Below are 16,935 nucleotides of genomic sequence, written 5' to 3' on the forward strand. Positions count from 1 at the left end.
ATGGAAACAAGCGGCAGGTTAGAGTACATCTCTTGTCACGGGCTCTTTCTTTAACCTGGAAGAATTTGTCAGAATAACTCAGTCACCATAACACGGATTTAAATCCAATGCTCCTGAATATACATTTAATCATTTAACTGCTTGAGGGTAAGGTCATTCGGATCAAACAAGACATGTAAGCAAAATATTACCGTCATCTTCAGTATTGACTCTATTTTCCATATGCTGTCAGCCTTGTTAGTAATTTTACATTTTTACATACACTTTTTAGCATAGCTTTTGACCACAATTTTGAAATCAGTTCTTCCACGTTCTGTTTGCTCAAGATAGACAGAGAGATTACTCTAGACACACAGGCTTCTTTTTCGTCCGTTGTCAAATTGAAAAAAAAATCCCTGGTTGGACAATCACGAGATTGTCTGCGCTACTGAAATATGCTAAGCCTACAATACAGCCACATTTGCTAACTCGAGCAACTTTATTTACTGGTCATCCCCGTCCCTTTCTCCCAATGAGCTTTTTGATCGAAGAATCTGGCAAAATTTCCCTGAAACGGGGTTGTTTGTTGCTTTATTGGAACATTAGCATGTGTACGGCATATACATTCCCGTCTAGTCAAGTTGTAAATGCAAAACACTGGTTTGCAGACAAATGTGATAGGTAAACGAGTATTTTATTACATTACAACAACCGTAAGATGTTGGAAACGTGTTTCAGTCCGGTTGCATAGCCTGGGTGGTTTTAGATTTTGCGTGATAGTCTTTCCTGTTTTAAAAATTAATTTAAAGTTAGTTTTTATTCCGCTCTTCTCAGTTTTTATCAATGGTTGTTTAAGCCAGAAATAAAACATTAAAAATTAAATTGATGAATTGTTTTTACTGAATATTAATTGATGAATTGTTTTTACAAAAAACACCCTCCATCCAGGTGTTTTAAGGTTTCAAGAATGCCTACCTAACGCCCCTTCAACGGCATAACAAATTTAGACACCGTGTTTATAAATGCGTCTTTAAGAAAAACCTGTTTTGTTCTACGAAATTGCCTCAAAAGATTTTCCTGTGTGTCGGGTCCTGGGTTTAAAAGTTTCCGAGACTTTTAAAATTAAGCTTTAGTCAACCTCGTTCCCAGGGCATCTTGGTTATAGAATCTATTCTCTCATCATCTCGTCGAACTCTTGTAAAAAATCGGATTAGCGGATTTTCGATTTTTATTATATATACTTTTTATTTACATTGGCCTTCCTCTCTTAAAACAAATAATGGGTTCTGGATGATGGACGAGGTTGGAGCAGGGCAACAATTTGTACAACTAGGGTACTACAATACGAAAAGTATAAAAAAAAATTATGCCTTCTTTTTCCCAAATTTTTTTACTTTTAGCAAAAATAACGGCGCTGACTCATACTAAATCATAATAGAACTGTCTGAGAATCGCCTTAAGCATGTTATATTGGCTTAGCAAGTTAAAGAATAGTTTCCCCTTTTTTCGAAAAAGTACTTTCGAACTTGTGGTGGAATTGTCTATTTTCAAAGTAGTATCAAGCGTTAATAATTTAGCAGGTGTAACGTAGGCCTTACGACCGGCCGTGCATAATAAAACGGCCCTTTATTTAGTGAGTATTCAACACATTGAATTCAGTTTTAAAAACATAATAAATTTTGGAAAATTAAAACACGACGATGGCGTGATATGTTTATAGCTGCATGGTTATCCAACTTATTTTGTGGATGTGTTGGAGATAACGGAGGAAAAAGGCTTACAACATAACATAGTATTAGTTGTTGTTAAATTTTATTAGTTTTTGATTTGTTTGTTTGTTTTTATTTTTATCACGTAGCTGGCTAGCTAGCTAGCTTGCAAGCTAGCTATAGCTAGATAGTTGTAGTAGAGTAATTGTAAGAGACTGGCATCCTGGAAAAAAGTGTAATCCTGGAAAACTTTAAAATTTGGAAGATAAAAATAAAAAAAAATTCTTTTCAAAGTCCTTGACATAATACCTGTGCATAAACATGATTGTTTTTTTTCAAAAGGGGCTGTCAACAAACAGTTTTTGTCTCCGTTAATGGCAAATTGGCCTTTAGGGGGGAAGAGGGGGGGGGGGGGGGGGTAATGCATTGTCCGTTAAAAATATAAAAATGGAGACAAATCTCACTTTCTCACCTTTTTTGTTTCTTTTAGGGAAAATGAAAAAAATTCAACAAATTAGAAAATGTTTCCACAGTAAAAAAGCACTATAATCTAGAATTGGTTGTTAAAAAAAATGTATCTCGTGTTCGTATAAGTCTCAACAAAGATTGTTCCGTAAAGCGCGGAGGGGGCAAAAATCTATTTAACGGCAAATTTGCCGTTAACACAGACAAAAACTAACGTAGGGGAAATGGGCTTGCCGTTAAGGGGCTGAGGGGAGGGGGTCCGAGTCTAGCGGCCAATTTGCAGTTAACAGAGACGGAAACTGTTTGTTGACGGCCTCTAAATTTTAAGAGGTTGTTAACTAGGTTGCTCTCAACAATATTTTTTGCCTGTACCAACAGAAATTGCCTAGTTGATTTAAAGAATGTAAATGTTATGTCAATTTAGTTTTTGAGGCTAACCTAAAAATAGGAAGTGTCTGGTTATCACTGCAAAACTTTATTTTGAATGCAAGCATCACATCCACAGTGTTTTTTTGGATAACAACAACATAAGTGATACTCTTGGTTGCTACTATACGCCTTTTCGAAATTAGCGCAGCCTTATTTAATTGTCCTGCAGGTGGTGCAAGCTGGACTTTGAACCCTGCGTTCTCAGTAGCGAAGCCTATAGACAATTCTAAAAATTATGATGAAATACCAGAAATATCTGATTTTGCATGAAAAATTTAATTTAAACTTTAAAAATATTTTAATAAAAAAAATAATCAACAATTGGAAATAATTCTAAAAAGTCAAAAGCTGAAAGTAAAACATCGGAAACATGCATATGGATATTAAATTTTTCATGCAAATCAGATATTTCTGGTACTTCATCATAATTTTTAGCATATATATATAATATATATATATATATATATGTATGTATATGTATAAATAAACAATAATAACAAACTGACAACCAAATCAAGATGATCTATTGATATATATATATATATAATTTTTTCATGTTATTTTATTGCAGGCATATAGTCTTGCAAAGTGACACAACACAGTTGTAGACTGTTTTTTCTATGATCTCTACGATACTTATTATGAAACAAAAAAATTGTCTTTTAATATAAATTGTTGTGACATTTTTCTTTCCAATAGGTTGCATGAAAGTAATGGCTTTAGAACATCTAAGAGTTTCACACCTAAGTTATTGATAATTTACTAGATTATGCTACACCTATACATACTTTTTTTATAAGAACAAACCAAAGAAACACTAGACAAATATCTTTACTTGACTTGACTACTTTTGAATAGTCTACAACATGCTGCCACCTTTAATTGATGCTTAAAACTTCTTTCTGCATCCAGTTTCATTTAGCTAGCCATATGCACATCTATCTATCTAGATAATATGAAGATTATTTTGGGATAATTTTAATTTTGTAGAAATTATGCTGCACCAGATATCTGCAGTTAAAAGGATAAACTAGAAAAAGCTGTTTGATCTTCTTGGATTTTTTTGTGACCGTAGCTAAAGATAAAATACTAATTATGACTTTATTTTTCATTTCTTTACCTCAAGATCTATTGGGTACCAAATTTAAGGTCCATAGCATCTTTAAATGAAGAATAATTGGGTAAAATCTGCTGCAAGAAAAAGAACCTGGGATTGAGTGTCTATATCTCAATACGTCTAAAATTTGGAAAAAAAATTTCTAGGATCCTACTTTACATATTAAAAAATCAGCCAAATCTTAGATGATGGTTTTTGGCCAAGAATGACAGGGATCCCCTTCTAAAATTCCTTATAAAGTAAAAATCCTCCTAAAAAAGTCTAAAAACCCTAAAATTTCCAGATTTTTTGTAAAAACTCCTAAATCTTCCAAATAATTTTTTTTTAAAATCAACTTGGTCACATTTTAAGTTGTCTGCTGCTATCTAGCTCTAAAGTTGCTTAATGGTTGCATAATTTTCTTCAATTACATTTCAGTCATTGCAGTTTTATTTTTCTGTGAGTTTTAGTTATTTTTTTGAGTGTTTTGATTTTTTTTAATTTAAAGAGTTGCTTATAAATAAATCGTGTATAACTCAAATTGTCTTGAAATCTTTTAAATTTAATTAAATTTAATTAAATAAATCTCATAAAAATAGCTATATCCTTAGTCTCAATAATAGTGGGAACCCTGAACCTAAAGTAATTAGATGCGAAGCAAGTATACTAAATTAAATTTTTAAGTTGCTTAGGTGACAATAAAACAGCCCTGTCTTAATGATGCTTTTTCTATTTAGGGGAGACTGCTATGTTTTGTCTTTATTCAAAGTTGAATCAAAGTTAATAAGGCCTTATGCCAATATAAGGTTGGTTGCAAAAATCAAATGTGCACCTCTTTAGTCGTTAAGAAAGAAAAGGCTTGCCAATTTAAATAAACAATGCCTTTGTACATGGATGTTTACCAGAGAGACCAGAGGTTTTAATATTTAGAACCTTTAAAAAGACTGTAACTTTTATCAAAAGTAATACTGGTAAAATGGTAGAATGCCAATATATTTATACAATGCAGCATATAATTTAAAGTGGTTCTTTCTATGTTTTCTCTTAAAGTCAAATGTCTTGGTCATGAGATATATTTTGCAGACATTAAAAAGTAAAAGTGAAAAGCTTTTAAAAAGCTCTTGTCTCCAATTATGAATGTTTTCTGTAACAACATATTTAAAATTCTTATTTTCAAAAGCTTCTATTTACGCGTGGAATATGTTATTGTAAAAAGTTTTCACAATATTTGTGTTTCATCAACATGCTGGTTTTATAAGTTTTTTTATTTTTTGTTTGTGTTACTATCACTACTTAACATATCTTTTTAAACACACTTGAGTATGAAAAGAGTATGATGTGCGTTTTACAGCTTGTATGTTGTAAATGGTTTTTATCTTTTTTGTACTTATAAATACATTTTGTGAACCATACTTCCCCTGTGATATCCATGCAATGTTTTTTATTTCCCTAAGCGACTTATATATAAGTGTGAAACAGAATATTTTCAGTGGTTTTATTGTTTTACATTCGATACCCTTTATTGCTAAAGGAATTCTTTTTCCATTTAAAATGTAATTAAGGATGTGTTTTTAACAAACCAATTTAGTCAACTTGAAAAAACAATTATTACAGCATATGACGTTCTTACACATAGTTTCGGTTCTTACACATAGTTTCGAAGTTGGCACAAATGATTGATGCTATGTATAGCTTATAATATAATAGCCTTCACAAAGGCTTGTTGTTTTGTTCGGAATACGTAATTAACAACATATAATTACATGTTAATTTTTTTAAGTACTCTATTTATTGTCATGCAGCTTCAGTTATTTTGCTTGGCGAAACTTGTAGTTTTGTATTTTGAATTGATTAAAGAATAAAACTGATGGTGATTTTTAAAAGCTTCTATTTTTTTGTTATTATTTTTGCTATAGCACCATGTTGTTCTTTAATAATTCTTTCCATTCATATTGTTAATCGGACTTGTGCCCGACCAATTAAGTAGAGATTGTAATTAAAGACATTGCATTGTTTTGAATAATGTCTGGTATGTTCATGCCTGTATGATTATGTTACTTTAGAAAAGCTCTTATGGACTGCAAAACACCCATGTAAGTATGATCATGACTTTAATATGGACACACCACCATCACTACGTTTTTTCTTTAAGAAAGAATAGTTTACTACAAATATGTTGATGGCATTTGTTGCTTGTTTTGATATCAAGATTAGTGTGCAAAAAAAAAATCATTTATTTTAATTTAAGAACCATTGTGTGTGGTATGTAAACAAACTTAACCTGTGCAATTTTACGATAAGCATGAATTAATATTAATTGCTAAAGAGGCAAAAGAACCATTGGCAGCGAACTGTAAAATTTTGCATCTTGATTGCTTTTTTGAAAGTTAGATGTAATTAAATTAAAATTCTGGTAATTCAGACTCAAAGCTTTTTTTTAAAAAAAATAATCTGTATAGTCTTGTCTAGAATATACTCTAAGTGCTACTAAAGATAGAAGGCAGATGAGCTATGGTGGGCAGTTCACCACACATGCTCTTTTAGTTTTTGGCGTGGAATTATGTTTATTGATAGAAAATGCTTCTGAAATCAGTTACTTTGATTATTTAGCTATTTTTATTATTTGCTTCTGTAGTGATGAAACATTAATAGAAGGCACAAGAAGTAGACAAATAATAACATGCTTCTGCATAAGTTAATTGGACTTTTGTTTATGGCGTTAATTGAGTTAGCTAACTTTTGCTGATGGTGCTATATCAAAGAGAATTACTGCAAATTGTTAGGAATAATTTTATAATAACTTTATGTGGATTTGCATTTTTGAAGCATAAAATAATAAACTGTTAAAGTTGCATGAATTAACACATGGTTTGGGGAAGTGAAGTAAAACAATTTTTCTTTTTATCTCTGCTTCCATTCAGGAGTTTAACACACTTGATGTCATACTTTCAAAGAAGAAGTAAATTTTTTTATGACTTTTGCATGAGATGAATAGAATAAATGTTAAATTACCATAAGCGTTGAAATTCTTAAATACCCCATTCGACTTCGAAAATTTTGCTTTTTTTATATACAATTTTCGTAAAAAAATGTTCATAAAATTAACTTGTTGCAGCAATTAAAGGGCAAACCGTTTTAATTTCATGCTTCCTTGATTTCATGTAATCAGGTAAATCCACAAAATATTACTTTGTTATAGTTAAAAACCAAATTAAAAATTGGGATAAGCAATTTATGACAGTTTATGGCAGTTTGTGACAATTTTACCTCTAAAATTAGAGGTTAAATTGTCAACATAAATTTTTATGTGTACATTTTTTTAGTATTTCTGTTCTCTCCAGAATTGAATACTGTCATTAGAGATCATGTTTATTACTGAACATGCAGCTAGCTAACTGTTAGTGGCGGGTGGTCAAAGACCTGTAAAAACAGTTAAAGTAAAAAAAAAAAATTGTTGACAATTTAACAAATAATATTTCCTTGTTCTAAAAACCATTAGTGATAGTTTTAAAATGTCTAGCTAGGGGTTAACGTTTGTGGGTTTTTAGCCACATTAAATGCTATAATTTTAAACCAAGTTGGACAAAGTGTTTTCACATGTTTTTAACTTAATTTTCAGATAAAGTTCTGACATTTCAAGGTCATAATATTTATCAAGGAAGAATAATCTTGGCCACAAACAGTCAACAGCTCAGCCAGGCCCCCTTCAATACCATCTAAGGTATAGACAAGCGAAAAGGGACAAACACAAGAAGGTAAAGACATTTTCATTGACAATAATAGCGATAGTGCTAAGTTATAGCTAAAATTGTTCATGAATGATATTTCTTTATTTCTGGCCATTTTAAACCTTTAAAATTTTAAACTAAAAAAATTTTTTTTTGTGTCCTAATGGTGTTTTGTTGGTGTTATGCTCTCTTTAAAAAAGGTTGATGCACCTAGAATAATGTCATTGTTTAAACCTGTCAAATCTTGACAAGAATAATAATTTTTTAATTGCCGGGTAAAGTTGTTTTTAGAATGTCTCACGATGTCATTTTTTTTCTCTATAAGATAATTAATATCACAGAAGTAATAAAGTTTCCATTCAAAAGTTTTTTTTTTTTAAATGACTCCAATGTTTTCCTTAATAAAATTTTCTCTATTAATAATTTTTTGTGTAGATATGCAGGTTTAACAGCTACACAATTTTAAAATTATATTAAACAGGTAAAAAAAATAAATGTAAGAACTATTGGATAAACAACATTTGTATCAGAAACAAGCTCCCCACAAATCTAAGTCTGTGTTATAATTTTTTAAAAAATTACAGGCCAAGGCTTGTTGATCCTGGTTGAGGAAAAGGCAGATATTATTGCTCATTGTAGTATTAGAACATTTCTGTTTGAAAAATATTTGTTTATAACATATATTTTACCCTTTTTACAAAAAACTCTAATGACTTGGCTAAGCCATTGTTTTTACCTAAATGTTTCTAATATTATCTATCTAATTGTAAGACTTGGTGAAGTGTATAAAATACTCTAAGCAACTCCTTGGCAATTAATATTGCAATTTAGCCTGTAATTTATATTGGTTTGAATAAGTGATGAAATTTTTCCTATTCAATCATATTTTATATTTTGTAGGTATATGTACTTTTACTACAATGAAATCTTTGATTGATCTCCCATGGGAAGATATTTTATGTAAACATGTGCTCCCATTTATAAATTTAAAAGATGTACACCAGTTACAGTGTGTGAGTAGAGCTTTTTATGACATTGTAGAACTTTATCTGCAAGAGTATTGCCAAGAATTAGATTTTACTACTTATGGTGGTAAAAAGTTCTTTAGCAGCAGTGTTTTTCGAAAAATAATGAAAAACAAGACAAACTTGTGTTTTTTAAACTTAACGAACTGTAAAAGTTGGGTAACTGATAACTGCATTGTCCCTGTCCTGCAAAGCAACAGCAAAATTACTTGTCTTATTTCACCGGATTGTTACAATCTAACAGATTTATACTTCTCTTGTATTGCTTATGAGCTGCAACTATTGCAAAAGTTAGACCTGTCATATTGTAGACAACTACCAAATGAATCATTGTGTTTAATCGGGGAAAAATGCAGTCAATTGCAGCTATTAAACGTGTCCGGTTGTTGGAATATCAATGACTTTGCGATCAACTGCGTCACTAGCAACAATAGAAATTTGCACGTTTTACAGATTGAGTTATGTTATGCTGTTACAAGTGTGTCGATTTCTAAACTTGCAAAAAACTGTTTGAAACTACAGCTACTCAACATAAAGGGTTGTTGGAGAGTTAAAGACATTGCCATCAAATTGATAGGTGAATATTGTAAACAATTAAAGGAGTTGCATGTTAGAGATTGCACTAACATTACTGAGATAAGTCTTGCAAGGTTGCGACCACGAAATGTTATTATTGACAGAAAATCACCTCATTATCTGTTGAATTCAGATAATGCTCACAAAATTTTGTTGCAAATATGAGTATGAGCATAACATAATAATTAAAAGTCTGAGATATAATCTAGCATTTTTATTTGCATTTTAAAATACATTGTTGTACAGCTATGAGCATTTTTTAATTAAGGCTTACACATTTGTCTTAAAAGATGTTAATAAAATTTTTTTCTCTTGTTTTGCATTAGTTTAAGCAAGTGTTGGTTTATTTATAATATACATAAAACGCAGTCCAAAAGCCTACTTTGCTGTAGAATGTACTTTAAAATGGAAACGTTTGTAATTAAAAAAAAACACAGAATATCATTTTTTGGTTTAAAATTTTTAGGATTTTTCGGATTAGATTTTGAAGTTAAGAGCCTGATAACTTTTTTTCTCACACAAAATACGCCTCTATTTAATTTTCTCACAAGTGAAGCAGGCTGGACTTTGAACCCCCATTCTTAGTAGTGAAGCCGACAAAGAGCGCCTAACCCTCTAGCTATTCTTGAATGAAAGGTTGTACCCCTTGCTGTGCTATTTCTAAGAGAACACTTCCCACAAAATATTTTACGTTGCGCAATAAGAAAGATGGTGTATATACTGGAAGCAGCTTGAAATTAAAAATAAAAATCATGGAGTATTTTAATATAGCATGTGATTATATGAATGTCCAAAAATGTAAAAAACTGTATGCTAAACATCACTGTAGGTTTTTGTGACTAGATCAATGTTTTAAATTGCATTGAGATCTTTCCCTCTAGCCTTCGGAAATGTTCTTTTAGTATTATTGACAGCTGTTGAATTTGATTGTTACACACAACGTAACTTTTTGCATGTAAGGAAAAGAGGAGAGCTATATGTAAGGATTAGGGGAGATACATTTAATCTCTGTTAGCAATCATGTTAATGCTCTACTTAAAGCTATTAACTTTTTGCAGCAATGAATATCAAGACATGCATTTTTTTTACAATTCATGACCTTTAAGTTGTACTTGACAGAACAAAAAAGATATTTTGAAATATGTATACCTATTAACTTTTTCGATTACGAAAACATAAAGGTTCTTTAGATCTAAAAATGTTTTAAGTCAGGAAAGTTTGACTGTCTGCTTTTTTTAACAAATATGTCTTTCATCTGGTCAATATTTTCTTTCATTTAGATACTGTAAATAATGCTTCTGAAATTAAAAAAGTAAATATATTTTAAAAAATGGATAAGCAGCAGCAACAACCATTTTATGGCGAGTCTTCTCATTCCCATCTTCCTCCGATGTCATCAACCCAATTTACTCAACAATCTCCATTATATCAACTTCAGAGACAGATGAGCGATTCTTATACTCAGGACAGACACCAGCAGCATTTAAATTACCCGCCATATAATGTTCTATCACCGGTACAACCTTTTAACCAAATGTTTACTAATAATTCTCAAAATTTTAACCACAGTAACAATCAAATGTATGGTCCAATGTCGGTAAATCCGAACATGACTAGATACCCTGGTTTTGATAATCAACAGGAACTTTATCCAAACGGAATGACTACGTTGCAAAAAGGACTTTCATTAAACAAGAATAATTTTGATAACGCTGATCTTAGCATGTATTCCACACAAAACAATCAGTCTATGATGGGACAGATGCCAATGTCAAATTTTCCACAAAGAAATATTCCACAAGAAAATTCCTATTTAAGCATGCTTTCGACATCAGTAAGCCCTGTGCAATTAAATAACGAAACACCTCAAGCTCTCTATTCGAAATCTTTAATGCAGCGCTTAACGAAGAGTGGCAGTAGTACATATGATTATCATGCTGACCAAAATTTTCATAATGGCAGTAACAGGTTAGATGAACCGCTTGTTGATAATAAAGGAAAAAGAAACTTTTTAATGCAGCAGTTGAGAAAAAAAGCGGAACAACCTAAAGCAGATGTGGTGTCAAACCAGTTAGCACCAGAAAAAGCTCATGCAGATTTACCTGCTGATCCCAGTGAACCACCATTTTTAGGATCAGCCGAAGATTTGGATATGATGGCGAAGAATCTTATGGATGAAGTTGATGGTGTAAGTAACTATTAATTTTTAGTAAAACTTTTCTCTCCTCTGTAAGTTATACATGTGAAATTTTGAAATTCTTTTCATCAAAAAAAAAATACTTGTACAAGTGTTTAGAGCTGAAAGAGAGGATGCAAAAGATGGTATTATATATGTTCAATATATTAGTAGAATATTAGATTTAGATAAACAACCTTTAATTGGCATTTTTTACTGATGTCAGCATTTCTAATTTGATTTTCATTGCAATCGCTTGAGAGAGGATAAGAGTTGTTTTGAAAATTGTTCGGTTTTCTTTTTTATTATTTACTGTCAAGAAGATATTTCATGTTGTTGTTCAAATTTGAGTCATCACAAAACATTAATTTTTTCTCTCTGAATATTCCAGACCTTTATTTATAATATTGGATTTTTAAGACAGCAAAGTTATTTCTTTATTTCGCCAAAATGTCAGTGGTTGCACGGTAGTCTTTAAATATGTTGATTCTTTCAAGACACCAGTTTGGTGCAATCTGTGCAGATGCACCAAGTTTTGGTGTCGATTGTGGTATAACCTACACACTGGGGATTTCTATTATAATTTTTTGCCAATACGTACAAAGCACTGCATTTCCATGAATAGTATAAAGCTTTTCTCCCACTTAAGAACAAATTGATTTTATATGAAATGCGAAATGCAAAATAATGACATCCTGAAATAGCTATACTAAAAATTGCTGTTATCAATCACAATTATAGAACTACTATAAAAATTTATATAAAATGTTAAAAGCGCCAATTGAATGGCATTTATAATCCTATATACCTTACTAAAAAACTTTATTATATTATACATAACTGCTGGAACTTTGAAGTCCCGTTCAAGCTCTTTTGTATAAAATCAACATATTTTCAGGTGAGAGATATGTTTTTATGTGGTACACCTCTCATTACCAGTCTTCTTTCTTTCTTTTAGCTAACGTTCGATTCATTTCAAGAATTTCTTGGTAGTCCGCTGCTTACATTAGGACAAGGAATCATGCATTCACCCATGTCAGTTGAATCAAACAAAACAGACTCCTCCTCGGGCTCGCTGAAAGACTTGAGAAATTTGAGATCTCTATCGCTTGTAGTATCACCTACAAGCGCAGACGCAAATGTAACGTTCTCTGCGCCGGTGACACCATCGGATGTCATAGTGTCGCCTACGTGCGATAAATCAGAGAAAAAGAGTCAGAATAAAACTGTGAAACGTACTGTAAAAAAGAAGCAGTCTTTAGAAGAGTGTCAAAAAACAATTAATAAATCGAGTATAATTCCAAAAAACAAAGACTTTTCAAAGCCGCTAAAGGAGATAGTTCCACAAAATGTATCACCGTTTGAGAACGATAAGGATGACGTGTTTAAAAGAGACAATCTAAACACAGCAAACTTTATGAGTTTAAAGGCTATACACAACCCCTACCCAGATGGAAAACCGCCGTCTTTCATTCACCGTTCGATGAGCACGCCTGGACTGGATATGGGTACAAAAAACACGAGGCAAACCCGCCGAACTATTCGCAAAAGTGATAGCGATGGTTTGCTTAAAGTGGCGCGAGTTAATCCTCTGAAGATAAACCGGAAAATGACCGGCCACGAAAACTTAACACCACGCAGTGCGTTTAGTCCACCCAGTGTTGATGGCGACATACAAAGTGATAAAACAATAGATTTTAGTAGCGATATAAAATACGAAGCTGATCCTACGCAATCCATTAAGGGTTTATATTTCGAGAATAAAAGCTTCTACAAAATACGTAAAAACTTACGCGAATTAGCGTCACTACGGTCGGAAACGGCCCGCAGTTTTCCACCGGGTAAATTTTCTCAGAAGTGTTCTAAACTTTTTCTCAATCAGTTGATGAGCATGAAACCTGACAAGTGGGTTTTAAAAAGTGTCGAACCAGATGTAAAAAATGACAAGGATATCAACTTGAAAAGTTTCACGGAGAGGAAAATTAAAATTTTAGATAATATTTCACAGGAATATGTAAGTTGCTTTCAATGTTTTGTTTCTCTTCTTGTCTTTCGCTGTTAGAATGCAAAATCTTATTGGTAACTTAGGATTCAACTATCTGTTCTCTAGAAAGATTTAAAAGTTTTGTAAATAAATCAACTTCTTTTTTTCTGCGCGTGATGTAGCAAATATGATATTTTTATCGACTTTGTTGCGACTGGTGAAATCCTGTGGAATTTAATAAACCGAAAACCGGATTTTTTTCTCTGATTAACAATAGCTGCCCACAGCTTTGTCATAGTAAAATTGCTTATCTTATAATTTTTATCCCTACAAATTATTATTTTTTTGTGCTATACTATATCTAAAAATTAAATCCACCCCCTTTATTTTTCAAGTATATTTGGTAGCAAAAACAATCCGGTGGATTTTGAGTTAAATTAAGATTTTGTATCATGAAATATTTTTTGCTAGAGAAGTATGCACACTGATAATTTGTGATGTATCTGTCTGAGGTTAAGTCAAGATGATATCCTGTTCTGCTTTAGATCTCCGAATATATTGAACCTTCCGACGCTCAACCATTCACCTATCTCAGCGACGATCTAAATAAAAAACAACAGCCATCAGAGAAACTCATGAACCTGCTAACAGATAAGAAAATATTAAGTCCTGTTCAAAAGGACTCGTGCAGTATAAAAGTGCTTTAACTTTATGGAAATTGAAAAAAAAAAGAAAATATATTTCTATGTACATAAAACGTTATCGTCACCTTTCATTTGATCTGATTGGTGTTCGAAAGTATTTGGTTTAATTATATTCGTATTTATGTTGTTGTTATTGTCGTGCTCATCAATATCGTTGCGGTTGTGTCGTTGTTATTGTCGTCATTTTGTCGTTGTTTTTGTCGTTGTTTTTGTCGTTGCTTTTGTTGTTTATTGTCGGTCAGAGTTGCCACACCTCCTCTTCAATTCTCCTCCATTTTAATTTTACAAATTGTTAGATACTTTTTTTTATGGCAAAACATGCTATATTTGTACAGAAATACTTTGTTTTTCGCTAATTTTGGAAAGATCTAAAATTTCCTTTCTTTAAGAAAACACAATTATGTTCTCAAAACAGTTTGAAAATTCTCAAGAAAACTCTTCAAATATTCTTAAATGTATTCTTAAATCTAAAAGTGGCAAACATGTTGTTGTTGTTGTTGTTGTTTTGTGGTGATGTCGTTCTCACACATGCTTCATTTCATTTTTTCAACATATGAATTATATATCACTGTCCAGAAACACATCTATATCTTCATCTGTTCTGCTGAAGTTAGCCTTCTACGGCGGTCTGTTTCTTTATAAGCCTTATCGGATATGTTTCTATCTCAACTACAAACATTCAATGCTATCTCATACTTTTTTCAACATTAGAATTTTATTCCTTTAATCCATAAATTTAGCAGTTTTTGGACCTGATCGCCGAAAATCAATTTCGCAGAATCTCCCTATATTTTTAAAAACTAAAATAAAAAAATTGAGATTTGAGTAAAATGGGTACAGATTGATCCAAAATTTTATTTTGAAGAAAGAAAAAACACGTCAATTCACAATTATTTTTCGTAAGCGACACGTTCAGCCTTTTGTTCACTTATAAGCAAGCCTTCTTATACCAGTACCTTATTTATTTTTTCGTTTCGTCCACTAAAATTAAGTTTGTATATATGAATATTTCCCGGTTGCGGTGTTTTGATGGAATTTGTCAATTATTTCGGTTACGTATCATAACTTTTATTATTTTATTCGGTCATGTACATAGCAATATAAAGAACTTCAAAAACTGTTGATTTCTTTGATCAACTTTTCCAGTTCCCAGAGTATTTTGCCTTCCAAGAGAGTATTTCCACCCCTTAATCATGGTCTAAGAAACCGAGGTTTGGTCTGTTTTCATAGAAAAAAAATCGTCAAGACTATGTTTCACGATGCGGATAGATATACAAAAAAATATATTCCGGAAAATGTGTCCAGGCGAACTGGAAAAACTGACTTACAATAATTTTATTTCAGAAGTATTTCAAGGAAAAACTGTAGCGTTTGTTTACCTTTTAATGTGTTTGTATCACAGCGAAATCATGTCACTTTTTGCATGCGAACGAAATCATATCGGATTAGGTCAGTTTCGTTGGTCAGACACACGATGAAACGAAAGTTGACTTCCAACCTCAATGTATCATATCGTGTAAAAAGCATTGTGTTTTGCACCCTCCTCCCTCCTACTCTCTTAGCTCCTTTTAACCCTAAAGACGCTCCCTCTCCCATCATCTAAAAGTGACTAAAAATCAAGAAAGACAGCAGGATCGGTCAGACAACACAAGACGTGGTTTGGGCAACAAATAAATATCGACTATGACAGGGTGACAACTCGTCGGGGTTTTGAATTGAATATGAAAGGAAAAATGAAGTAAAAAAAAAAACTGAAAAATAATTTTTCCACTTTTTTAGTCATGTTTGTTTTTACTCTTTCTGGTTATTGAAAATAAGGAAAACGGTACAATCCAAGTCCAAGAGCCGATGGGCCAGATTAAATTAGGCCCCAACCCCGACCGCAGGGCTCTTTTAACTGTTTGACAACGTTGTCCCAATTTCAAACAGTAAAAAAATTGCTCTGGGACGAAGATGATTTTTCCCAAAATACTTACGTAATGCTTCGAATAAACACCCGGGGCGTTTATTAAATTTTTTGACATTTTGGGGAGCGTCTATTCGAGGGGAGCGCCTAAAAGAGGGGTGTTTATTAAATTATTTACACTTCGTCTTTTTTGCAGTTGTTAAGTATACCTATAATGTATATATCTTCACAACAGAAAATAAAAGATATTCACATGTTTTAGAGAATGAACCTCAAAACCGAAAAACTAAATTTCCGACCTTAAACCTAAGATTTAGGATAAAATTAAGTAAGTATACTTTTACTATCGCCTCGAATAAACGCTCCTTGAGGGAGGGGCGTCTATTAGAGGGGGGTCTTTATTTATAAAATAACTGAAAAAGAGGGGCGCCTATTCGAGGGGGGCGTTCAATAGAAGTGGGCGTTTATTCGAAGCATTACGGTAACTTAGTTCTCAAGGGTGGCGATAGCAGCTTTTAACCTCGTCCCAGGTTCTTTTGGCCCCTGAGCCGTTTTTACAAAGTGGCCAGCCTTCATCAACAAGGCAAAATGCCCTGGGAACGGGGTTGAGCAGCTTTGAAATCAAGTAACACACCTAGAGGAAGAGAAAGACGTCTATTCTATAAATATATGATAGTAAATCGTATATTTTCGCATATGAAACAAGAAGCTATAATATTTAAAAGAGTATTTGTTCACTTATAACAGTGACTGCCTTATCGGGTAAATCGGTAAAGATTTTTAGTCACTTTTTGCTGCCTAAATTTTAAAATAACAGAAAACTAAAATTATTTTAGAAAACACGTGAACATTAAAAAATATTTATTTTGATAAAACAATGTCAACTTAAAATGTAAATTGAGAATCTCAAAATTTGTATCATCTTGTTTGCAAGTTTTACGATGCAACAAAAAATAAAAGAAAACATCTTAATTGATAAAAGTTAAAAAAGTCGATAAATTTGAAGGTCGGTCAATATATTGGCCTGTGAACAATACAAGACCTGAGCCAAAACTTAGTTACCTGAAGGTATATCTCATTTAAAAGTGCCATGATCCAGTAAGCCGAAAAAATGCACCAGTATGTATTTATAGTTTGAGCATTCCCTAGGTAAAACCC

At 32.2% G+C, this 16,935-nt stretch overlaps 2 protein-coding genes across 3 annotated transcripts; both read left to right on the forward strand.

Moving 5' to 3' along the window:
* Positions 1–1,475: 1,475 nt before the first annotated feature.
* Positions 1,476–9,313, forward strand: LOC130647057 (F-box/LRR-repeat protein 15-like). Of its 2 annotated transcripts, none has more exons than XM_057452774.1 (3): positions 1,476–1,771; positions 4,416–7,433; positions 8,307–9,313. In XM_057452774.1, the coding sequence occupies exon 3, from the start codon at positions 8,327–8,329 to the stop codon at positions 9,170–9,172; it is 846 nt and encodes a 281-aa protein (XP_057308757.1). In that variant the 5' UTR covers positions 1,476–1,771; positions 4,416–7,433; positions 8,307–8,326; the 3' UTR covers positions 9,173–9,313. The 2 variants fall into 2 exon arrangements, with proteins under 2 accessions (XP_057308757.1, XP_057308758.1); XM_057452775.1 differs by having other exon boundaries at positions 7,298–7,433.
* Positions 9,314–9,452: 139 nt separating this feature from the next.
* LOC130647053 (uncharacterized) lies at positions 9,453–14,988 on the forward strand. The gene is made up of 3 exons (XM_057452771.1): positions 9,453–11,195; positions 12,142–13,197; positions 13,713–14,988. The coding sequence occupies exons 1-3, from the start codon at positions 10,338–10,340 to the stop codon at positions 13,872–13,874; spliced, it is 2,076 nt and encodes a 691-aa protein (XP_057308754.1). The 5' UTR covers positions 9,453–10,337; the 3' UTR covers positions 13,875–14,988.
* The last annotated feature ends 1,947 nt before the right edge of the window (positions 14,989–16,935 follow it).

This window comes from Hydractinia symbiolongicarpus, chromosome 6 (assembly GCF_029227915.1).
Source record: "Hydractinia symbiolongicarpus strain clone_291-10 chromosome 6, HSymV2.1, whole genome shotgun sequence".
In the NCBI taxonomy this organism is placed as follows: Eukaryota; Metazoa; Cnidaria; class Hydrozoa; order Anthoathecata; family Hydractiniidae; genus Hydractinia; species Hydractinia symbiolongicarpus.

Excerpts from the sequence above, each read along its gene's own strand:
- LOC130647057 (XM_057452774.1), top strand. The coding sequence starts at position 8,327 with ATGAAATCTTTGATTGATCTCCCATGGGAAGATATTTTATGTAAACAT.
- LOC130647053 (XM_057452771.1), top strand. The coding sequence starts at position 10,338 with ATGGATAAGCAGCAGCAACAACCATTTTATGGCGAGTCTTCTCATTCC. Across the intron at positions 11,196-12,141 it reads TTATGGATGAAGTTGATGGT|CTAACGTTCGATTCATTTCA; the intron begins GTAAGTAACTAT and ends TCTTTCTTTTAG. Across the intron at positions 13,198-13,712 it reads ATAATATTTCACAGGAATAT|ATCTCCGAATATATTGAACC; the intron begins GTAAGTTGCTTT and ends GTTCTGCTTTAG.